Source organism: Hyposmocoma kahamanoa, unplaced genomic scaffold (genome assembly GCF_003589595.1).
Source record: "Hyposmocoma kahamanoa isolate Upper Pololo Valley unplaced genomic scaffold, ASM358959v1 210, whole genome shotgun sequence".
Lineage (NCBI taxonomy): Eukaryota > Metazoa > Arthropoda > Insecta > Lepidoptera > Cosmopterigidae > Hyposmocoma > Hyposmocoma kahamanoa.
The window spans coordinates 13,085,905-13,097,066 of NW_020653731.1; the positions used below are offsets into that span (position 1 = coordinate 13,085,905).

The 11,162-nt window shown below is 35.1% G+C and overlaps 1 protein-coding gene and 1 non-coding gene across 3 annotated transcripts in view; both read right to left on the minus strand.

The window, feature by feature from the left end:
• Positions 1-2,627: 2,627 nt before the first annotated feature.
• LOC113227500 lies at positions 2,628-2,766 on the minus strand. The gene has a single exon (XR_003310204.1). It is a non-coding gene; the product is annotated as a U4 spliceosomal RNA (small nuclear RNA).
• Positions 2,767-4,983: 2,217 nt separating this feature from the next.
• LOC113227450 overlaps positions 4,984-11,162 on the minus strand; it is a 324,353-nt gene continuing 318,174 nt past the window's right edge. For both annotated transcript variants that reach the window (XM_026460380.1, XM_026460379.1), the window contains 3 exons: positions 9,659-9,769; positions 8,495-8,622; positions 4,984-5,124 (listed from right to left, as the gene is read on the minus strand). In XM_026460380.1, the coding sequence (XP_026316165.1) occupies positions 5,017-5,124; positions 8,495-8,622; positions 9,659-9,769 (347 nt within the window). In that variant the 3' untranslated portion in view covers positions 4,984-5,016. The remainder of the gene's footprint in view (positions 5,125-8,494; positions 8,623-9,658; positions 9,770-11,162) is intronic.

An 11,162-nucleotide genomic window follows, 5' to 3' on the forward strand; every position in this document is an offset into this window, starting at 1 on the left:
TGCTGTATAAAATAATGTTTTCGTATAATTCTTTCTAAAATTCAAGTCTTCGCGTAATGATTTTTCCCTATCTGAACTATGTTATTTCTCCAGAGTATTATAGAAACATAACAAACGCTATATTTTCGTATCATCATCATCAACTCAATTATGCGTCCCACTGCTGAGCACGGGTCTCCTCTCAAGCGAAGATTTAGGCTGTAGTCCGCCGCGCTGGCCCAATGGGGGTTGGCGACGCTGGCCCAATAAGGGAAAAGTTTTTCTAGGGTTCCGAGCCTTCTTCGACATGCAGGTTTATCGCGATGCTTTCGTTCACCGAAAAGCTCAGGGTAAATTTCAAATTAAATTTCGCACATAAATTCCGATAAAGTCAGAGGTACGAGCCCGGACTTAACCCTTTAGACTATTAGGCTATCACGACGTGTAATATAATTATCGTATTTTTATTTTTTTGTTGCCCTTCTGGGTATATGTAAAAAATATAGCTTAATGCGCGCGGTTGTTTACGGATGTCAGCGGGACACAGACGCCATGCGGGATACAACTAGGCAAGTGTCAACTGATCTACCAATCACACGCTTGATAACTAGGCTTGAGTACTCAATTCTCAATATATTTATTGCATTCATATGGTATATACATGTCTTAAAATTAAAATAATGCTACACATATGAGCCCTTTATTAGGGACAGTAATAAGAGCAGAGGTAGGCCAAGGTTTCAATTATTAATTAAAATTGTTATTTATCAAATAATAATATAAAATAAATAATATGTCATATAATAAGAAATACGTCATATAATAGGCAATTATGTCACTTGAAGGTTTAAATTTAATTAGATTACAATAGAATAACTTTATAGTATATAATTAAGATTTACTTATTATTCAAATTTATTATAACATTAGTATTTTGATTTGTCATCAAAGTATTCATTTAAATTGCAATAGTATTTATTAATAACATGTAATTTTAATTTATTATTGTAGTTCATGAACTAAGCACTAACAGGAATTAATTCCTGACCCTGACCGAAAGGAACTAGTTCCTTATGCACGGTCTTTTTAATTCAGTCGGAATGGGACCTGTTTGCAAAGCCCCAGACGCGAGGCGATCATATCAGTTACCTGTCTTTTTAGTTCCTTCGTTCTTTCAGTTCACAGACGCGAGGCGAGATTGAGCGGACGAGACACTATTGGACTACCATGGCTTTCAGTACAAATTCGAGTTAGATGCACGATTGAACTTTTGCCAGCTCGTTTAGGACCACAGAAACTTAAATAAATATTTAGGTTTCATTAAGACCGAAATATAAATCTAAAAGTATGCAATAGATTTGTTTCATAGTTACTTTTATTTTCTTTATCGAATGGTGTGGAAGTGTGTTAAATTACTTATTTTATAAACATTCCTATATAAAGCAACAAACTCAAAAACAACAAATATACACAATATGTTTTTTTTTTAAATAAAATTATAAATAATACAAAGAAAATAATTGTAAACATGAAAAATCTTTATTCGAAAAACACAAAAGTATAACAAAATAGCAAAGAGGGAAAACAAAACATTCCTATTTAAATCTATAAATCGTTCGTATGGTTAAATTCATTCCGTGTCCTTCAAAGATCGAAACGGTTCCTATTCTCATGGCATTGAATTAAGGAACTAAAAGACCGAATTAGTTAATTATCCGATCGAACTAATTGGGATCGCTCCCTCTAAAGACCGAGCGGGCACAAGTTTACTCGATACGATACTCCCCCGCAGTCCCTACCCGCACCCCACCCCAACCCATTTGATTGCGCAGATGTATTTTAAGTAAAAATACATCTGCGCTTTTTTTGAAGACTATTTATTGTTCAAGACGTAAGCCTCTTTCTGTACATACAGTACGTAACAGTAGAGGTGGATGATAAACAACGTCACTATGAAAAAATCACGATGATCCGCCGTCAAACAGTATCACCGTGACTCGTTCCGTGGTGACAGAGCGCGCCACTCGTTGTAGTTCTCTTCAAATCGGGCCATTTCGGCGATGGGAGTGAGTGAAATAGGATGACTTTCTTTGATAACTCACAAGGGTCATAGGTGCTTATTACTACTAGAAAGAGCGGATGACAAAAATCTGCAGCAGTTACTATAAACCTATTTGTTAACAAAGTAAAATATTTTTGTATATTTGTTTTATTATAGGAAGAGTTGGTATTTTATATTTATGTATAATCTACTTTGTGTATTCTATTAGAAATATTACATACACTTTATTGCTATTTTTAACAACCCAAAGATTCGCATTAAATAAGTAACAAACAAAATTACATTACATACAAAATCAACTTTTTGAATGGACTTGAAACTTATTACAAAGGGAGTAAAAACTTAAATCATTCTATAAAAAACGGCTATAAGTATTAGAAACAAGCCGCTCGCTAAAACCGTATATCGTGATGTAAGTTATAGGCGTGACAAGGTCACGGAAGTAACAGTTGTGACAAAATCACTGATGATGCTTGCGACGGTGACTTTTTTGGAACCGGAAAGACAGTCGGCGATAGAAATGTAACGCTATTCCCCATGTCTAGTTAGCCGATTTCTGTACATACAGTATATAATAATTTATTAGGCTATAACAGCCATTCAAAAATTGCCGTAGCGGACGGTGTTTCACGTCCACTTGGCGGGGTATTGGTAAAGTTTTCAACTAGCAATAATCGCACCTCGGATAAACCTCATCGGTTACGATATTGCCTCTGCGCAAAGTTAAACTTCAAAATTTCTATGGCAGGATGTCATGGTTTACGCGCGTAACTTTGATAGCGCGTTCTATCTCGATCCCAATGCCATCTAGCGGTGAATCTCGGAACTAATATTAGTACATGTAGGAGAATTTTTTTTTTCAATAAGTTCTTTATTGCACAAAGAACATACATTAAAAACACATGTCATAATGGACATATACAAAGGTGAGCTTACTTACAGAAGAGATCTCTTCCAGCCGACCCTATTATAATGTACTTGCAATATATTTAATTCCATGTAATTATTCTATTTGTATGCATCAATTATACTTTACATAATAGTAATATGTATATAGTAATATTATTATTATTTTGTAATACAATTGTGATGTTATGCTTAAGTACTATCCAGTTAGCCTTAAAATTGCTTTTACGTTCGGATTTTCTGTAAGCAGTATGTAGTTTATTGTCAAATAAATAAATCAATTAAAATTTTAATATAAATGACGATAATATAAGTAAAAATGATAAATATACCTACATAAACTTAATATACATAAATTAACATATAAACACAATATATACTATTATGAAACAAATTGTTAGTTTATGTTTATGTGATTCGACTTCGAAAGGAAATGCTCTTTTAATTTCTGTTTGAATGTTACTAACGAAGGTAAAGTTGGTAAAGTTTGCGTTTAAAAACGAATGCTAGCCGGCGATATACTTATTAATTTATTATGTTTTTTTTTAATTTATTTATTCAATTTCAAAAACAAATTTCACAAAAAACGACTCTTTTTTATTGCTAGGTAAAAACTTAGTTGGCTATCCACCTAGCGATGAGCTAACAAGCTTGACACTTAAATTAACTTACAATTCACTATAATATTAATAAATTGAAGAGTATATGTCTACATTTACATAAGTGCTATAGATATTATACTACAAACCAAGGTAGTGTCTCTTTAAAATGGTTTTGCATTTCTTGAGATGTCAAGAGGGTGATGGCCCTCAATGTCACTTTGCACTGGCTGGTAGAACGTTCAGAATTTCTGGTTGCATGTAGTCCGGCCTGCACATTCCATATACGTTGTTGTATCCCGGCAAAGTATACGTTGGTAAGGTAAATGATCGGATGATTCCTGACATACGAATAGCATTGTAGCTTAAGTAATTTGTCATAGTTATCTTAAATTTTGATTTTACGTCGTAAGGAACAATTAACTTTAATAAACATAGCTGCAGTTTATAGATACTGTTCAAGTAGGTCAGATAAGTGCGTCCATAGGTATATAAACCATAGTTTATTGCAGATATTAATTAATTTATTGTTCGTGTGACCTTTATACTTGGATAATTTTTCTTTATATTATTGTGAACACGGAAAATAATATACTTTTATTGTTGCGATCCAGTGTTACATACGCTTTCATAGCACAAATAATTATTATTGTTCTTTACGCCACTGATGAGTGTATGTAACTAGCTTGTTTTTGAAAAAAATTAGTTATTTACAACCAATCATAGAATATGTTTACGTGGACGAGTTAAAAACAAAATGTTGGCGTATTACTTCGAATATTCATGTAAATAAGATAAGAAAATGTACGAGCATCGGATTTAGAATTAATTAATTCCTGTTGTTAGCGAATCGTGACATCAATTCATTTTAATTAAATTTTTATTGAATTGATATTCAATTATTTTTTGTGAAATTACTCCACTAGTTTGTTATAATTATTAATACAAAGATCGAACACTCAGAAAAAACACTCAGAAAAAATTCCTTCGATCCGGTCGGATTCGAACCGACGTCTTCTTGCATACCGTGCCAGACGCTATACCAACTAAGCCACGGAACGAACCAACGGACCTCACGAATTCTTCTATGTGCTTGCGTCGTGTCTTTGTACTTGGTCTTTCAACGATCAATTCATTTTGTTAGAAAACTTACTTTGTATAAATATTTTATCTTTATTTTTTGGTCACTTTCTGTTATTTTTGTAAACAGCCATATTTATTGACTAATATTATGCTATCCGAATTTTGTGATAAAAAAATTAAGAAACAAAAAACAAAATTTGAAAATAAAAAAAAACGAATTTTGTCATAAAATTAGTTTTTACAGAACAGGTCACAAATTAAGTATCGTTTATAGGAGGTATAAACGATGTACAATATGTAAAATACTTCCCCTCGTGTCACCCAGTATAGCGGCCTCTAGGAATAAATTGAAATGTATTTACCTGTCCGTATATTTAGTTAGTCCCTTTAGCGTATCTTGGGGGCCGAACGGTCGTTGCAGTGTTTATTTCGCTTGAGCGTCGCACCGCGTTTGATCTGCTCCATAAGCGAGGTGTGGCACTGGCGGGGGTCAGGCTGGAATGGTTAATCATTAACCGACTTTAGAAAAAGAGTTTCTCAACTCGATGACGAATGAATAAGCAATTTTTTTAACCATCTTAATGTAGGGAATGTAATGTTTTCTTTGTTTATGATATCAAGTGATGGGACGAAGTCGTGTTCATGTCAGTTGCAGTGCCATGCCACTGCCCCGTCACCCCGAGACAGAAGATGACAAGTGTTTCATGTGCCTGCAATTTCACTAGCACCCTTACGCTTCTAAATAAAGAAGTAATGCTAATATTACTGCTTGGCGGCAGAAATAGGTAAGGCAGTACTTCCCGGGACGAAATCTTTCACAACGGAGCTCTACTGCTGCTAATGTGTGTATGTCATGTGGTTACCCCAATATTTGTGATTCTTTTTTATTCGAAAGAAGGTCTCTCAGAAGCGGTCTCATTCGAATTTGAAAAATTCCACCTCTAAGGATGGCAAATTAGGAGATAAAACCGATGTCAATAACACTTAGCAACTAGGTGTAACGTCACGAACCTTTGAGTTCATTTTTCTTTTATAAAACAGTTATAATTTACATTAAATTTTAAGACAATTTTTCTCCTGAAATTAAAAGCAACGCGGGCGCCATGGACACACATATAGACAACCACAAATTACACCCAAACTCAGTGACCGTCAGGATGGCTGATCGCCTGTCGCAACTGGCTCTGAGGGTCGTATTCCAGAACTACTCAATGCTCAAGTCAGGATTTGAGCAGACTTGAGTATGATTTCAAGCACTGGAAATACGACCCTAATGGCAAGGACTTGAGTATGATTTTCAGTGCTCACTGCAATACTCAAGTCCTGACTTGAGTATTGAGTAGAGTTCTGGAATAAGACTGAGTGTATATTCAAGAATTGCTACCTTTTCTAAATAATTGCTACCTTTGATATATTGAGAAAAAAAAATTACCAGCCATTCTGACGTCAGGATGGCTGGTAGCCACTTTGTTCAGCATGAAAGGAGCAGATTTTCCAGACGTATGTATTACCAATAATTGCAACCTATTTGCTACCTTCACGAATTAAAGGTAAATACGCTTCCTATCTACATTAGTTAAAAAATATAAACGATTGAAAATTTTACTAAGAAGTATCAACGCCTGCCTTTTGTATTATGGCAATAAAGCACTAAAAACTTTTGCTTTTTTAATTTAATCAGGCACTTCTTCGTAAAATTTTCAATCAGATATTTTTCAACTAATGTAAATAAGAAGCGTATACTTTTAATTCGCAAATAGGTACCAATTATTGGTAATACATACTTCTGGAAAATCTGCTCCCTTCATGCTGAACAAAGTGGCGACCAGCCATCCTGACGTCAGAATGGCTGGTCAATAATTTTTTTATTTCTCAGAATATATCAAAGGTAGCAATTATTTAGAAAAGGTAGTAAATAGTAGCAAATAGGTTGCAATTCTTGAACTCAGTGCCAGATGCGACGCGCGACCAGCCATCCTGACGGTCACCCAAACCCACGAGAGCAACAAATGTAGGCCAAACAGATATTTCTCCCGGCCTGGGAATCGAACCTAGGACCTCTGCGTGGCAGTCCGGCATGGTGACCGTTCGGCCACGGAGGCAGAGGAATGATTAAGTCGTGCATCTGTTGATAAGCGACACGCTACCTATAACAGTTACATCGCCACTCAGAGCTTTAAACAGCAAATATCTGACCAGCACTGCCATTGTGCCCGTCACCCGAAACGCAGTAATTACTTGGCGGCAGAAATAGGTAAGATATATATTTATAACAAACTAGTGGAGTCATTTCACAAAAAATAATTTAATCATCACGGTATTGAAACGTCCTGACATTCAATAACTAAATGATAATAAAAACTTAATGATATCATAAGTTACAACTCTGAGTTTATGTCATTCATACATTGCATCACGTTACATAAGTCACTGTTTATGTCATTCAAAATTCGTGGTTAAATAAGTCATGTTGTACATGAGTAGCAGTAGAGTGTTTGTGAAAGAGTCCGTCCGGGGAAGTATTGCCATCGTACCTATTTCTGCCGCCAAGCGGTAATGTTGAATTCCGATTTCGAAGGGTAAGGGTGCTGGCGAAATTACAGGCACATGGGACTTGCAGCTTATGCCTTATGTGGTCGGGTCAAGTGGTGGTGGTGGCAGTGCCCCTCATATCTTTGTGAACCTCTGAGTGCCACTGCAACTGTTATGGACAGTCGCATCGCCTACCATTAGGCGCACGATGTGTTGGTGCCGTTACTTAGTATTATATATAAAAAAATATGACTGTGTAAACATGGAGCCAAATAATGAGTTAAAATAATGAATATGACTATAGTGTGGAAGATTTAGTTGCGTATTTGCCTATTTAGCTCCAACCAACCAGCGCACGATAACGCGATTTTAGTGTTGGCTGTATTTGTCGAAGAGGCAAAAAAGGCAAATATTTTGTCACACACGTTATTTACACATGTTGATTGTTTGCCAAATATATCAAATGCGCATATACAAATAGCCATGTGAAATGCCACCAAAGGCTCTGCAAATAAGGGAAAACCTATGTAAAATGACAATAACACAATTTTTTTACAAGTTAATTTAAGACCACGTGTGATAATGCGTCAAGTGTTTTATCACATACATACAAGTCCTTAACATAATACGAACTACGTGAAACAATTTATATATATCGTCGCTTTGCAAACAACACCGCTTAAGTAATTTAATAGGAGCGTGAAAAACTTGCATAATTATATTCTTGTATAATACCAATAGGTAAAAAAATCTTTTATACAAATAATATAACTCTTCTATTCAAACATAAAAAACTTATCGACAAATTAGATTAACGTTAAACCTGTCTCCAGAAAAAGTTGCCGTTCTGCAGATGTGGCCTTTATCCATATCCTGGCGACATTAACAATTCCCTTGCGGCCATATTCGGAACCGAAAAATGGTTCAATGTCAAATTGTTTGTCCTTAAACGTATATATTCCAAAGCCTTTTTCCTTCCTGTCCCACGATCATTTCCTTGATATATTAGTTTTTCTACGTATAACTTACATAATAAACCACAATATGACGACACATCGTAGCTTGCAACTGCCAGAAGGATATCTTTTAGTAGCATTATAGATCCTTGTGAAAGAGTTCGTCCAGGGAAGTTCTGCCACCTTATCTATTTCTGCTACCAAGCAATAATGTGAATATTACTGCGTCCCGGTTTGGAAGGGAAGGGTGTTGAATTACAAGCACATAGGACTGTTATGGACGTGTAGCTTGGCATCAGGCGCATGACTTGTTATTATATAAAAAAGTCTATTACTAATGGTAATATATGTATGTTGTCTGTATATTCATGCCATACCTGCGTATGCGCATTGATCATATCCCGCACAGTTTTGGCGCGGGGCGAGTCCAACTGGCGCTTCTGCTGTTCAATTGTAGCTGATAGCTTGTCTAGGAACGCGGGCTGCACTGCCGCTGACTTCGGCCCTGCAAGTATTCAATTTCATACTGGTAAGAGATTTTTGAAAAACCTTCTCAGTCATGTACCTACGTCAGTGCATCTTCATGCTGGTATAAAAATATTAATGCATTAATTAAGTACTATATTTAACAAAGATTTATCCACAAAAGCATGAGAATACTGTTATTACACCTTAATTTTTTCAAATTATGTTTACAATCTGTAGGTATAACTAAAATAACAACGTGACAGCCCTAATCTCCAAGTGAGGTGCAGATTAACGATACAAAGATACTTATTTGTATGTGGTAACGATTAAAAAAAATTAATAAAATAGAAAATTTAAAGTCTTATTAATCAGTTTTTAATACTCGCAAGAGTGATTTAAAAGACACAACAGCAATTACAAATGTTCGGGCCATTAAAACTCCTGAGGGCTTCTACTGGTACAATACAATATAAAATAATATATTCAGGATACTATTGCGTCTACCGCGGTGCGGCAGCGCGTCAGGCATGTTTGCCGAGATGCCCGAATGGACGGTTTAATGCAACAATCCGCAAAAAACGGCATCGCTGACACATCGCCTGCAGCACAGTGACAATGGTGTCCTGAAGATTATATACCTCTAAATTTTATTGTTCTATCCAGACGCATTGGATGAAAGTAGTAATTGGAATCGTATTTGGAATAGTAACTGTGTAATAATTTAATTTATTTAATTTAATTCCGTACCTAATAATTTAATTTATTATATTTCATTCTGTAATAATTAAATTTGTAATTTTTTTTCTATAATAATTGAACTGTACAAAATTTTATTGTGTCAAATATTATTTAATAAAATTGTAACTAAGACAGAAGGGTCCAAGTGACTTGAAATAAATTATTTTTATTATTTAACTGTCTATTTAAAACAATGTAAACGTAAAATCACGTCAAATACGGGATTTTCTGCAAATACGGAAGACAATGCTGTATCATGTGCCAATTTTATTTAGAAATGAGGAAGCTGTTTTTAAAAGTAAAAGGAAACAAAAGATCGGTGCAGCGTTTGCTACCTTTGATTTTGTGCGATGGGTCGGCCGAGGTGATCGTGGAAATGGCGCGGCGGGTGGTTCGCGGCGACAGTTGCGGCGCCAGCTTAGCGCTCAGGGTGGCGATAAGGCCCTCTGAAACATAGACGATTTTATTTTTAAACTACATTGACTTTTCCATATGTAGTAAAACCACAAAGTTAGAAGGCTAACCAAAGAGTGAGACTTTTAATCAATATACAGGATAATTTTTAAAATACTAACAACCTCGCAGGACTATATTACTAACATCATAAAAAATTACTTTTATTATACGACTTTTTATAAAATATAATAAATTTAGTAGAAACAAACTTAAGTTTTTTCTTGTATTATCATTTTTAACCGACTTCAAAAAAAGAAAGAGGTTTTCAATTCGACTGCGTTTCTTTTTGTATGTAAATTACGCGATAACTCCGGTATTTGTAAATCGATTTTCATGATTCTTTTTTTTGTTGGAAAGATGGTACCTCCATAGTGATCCCATTTAATTTTGAAGAAAATCATCCACCGCTAAGGGTGGCTGTACACGCATGAAGATTCATTTTTATAAATAGCGCCTAAATTTTATTATAAGGAGCAAATTATTTTAATGGTTGATTTTGCTATTCTCCAATTCGAGGCGTTTTCTCTCAATATACTTTGAGTAGTGAGAACCGATTTTTATTATCTCCCGTGTCAAGTCCCGTATAGTGGCGAACTAGGGGATGAATCCGGGTTTGCGCACTTGGTAATTATATGCACTTTTGAGGTCCGTTTTTTAGTACTCTGTACTGAGATTATTTAGATCTGTGTTTTACAAATTATGAATAATTTAGTGTAGTCACCATTACATTTGACTTTGTTTTTTTCCCCAAGTAGTTTTAAGAACTTAATTTGCATGTTATATGATTTAAATGTAATTTTACAATAATTTCAGAAGTAGTGATCCCACTCTTCTTTGTTGAAGAACTGCTTGCGGGCAAAAAATGGAGACCGTGGAGTGCTCAAGAAAGATCGCCGGACAAACGCATTCGAGCACGACATCCAATACGAATCCACTGGACGATCTAAGTACCACACCATCTGGTATAAGCGTTCCGTTACTTTACGATAAACGGCAGCTATATCGGGTCCACTAGTCCAATATTCAGGGTCCACTGAAAATCAGCGTCACAGCCTTGTCCCGGCGGTGACATTAGCTGAGTGGATCCTATTACATACGCCACAGCCGCACACATGACATCTACATACTTAGTACAGCAATAGTGTTGACCAGCTTTGTGGTCGCATAATTATTTATTGCTAAGATTTTATTTATAATTAATTTTATTTAGTTTTCTTTTTTGTTATTCATTTTCTGTTTGTTTTAATTTAGTTTGTTTTAGTTTTAATTTAGTTCTGTTTTATTTTTTTATTGTTTTTACTTTTTATTTTTTACTGTTTATTATTGTGTTGTGGTGTTATGTAATAAATGTATTCTATTCTATTCTATTCTATTCTATTCTAT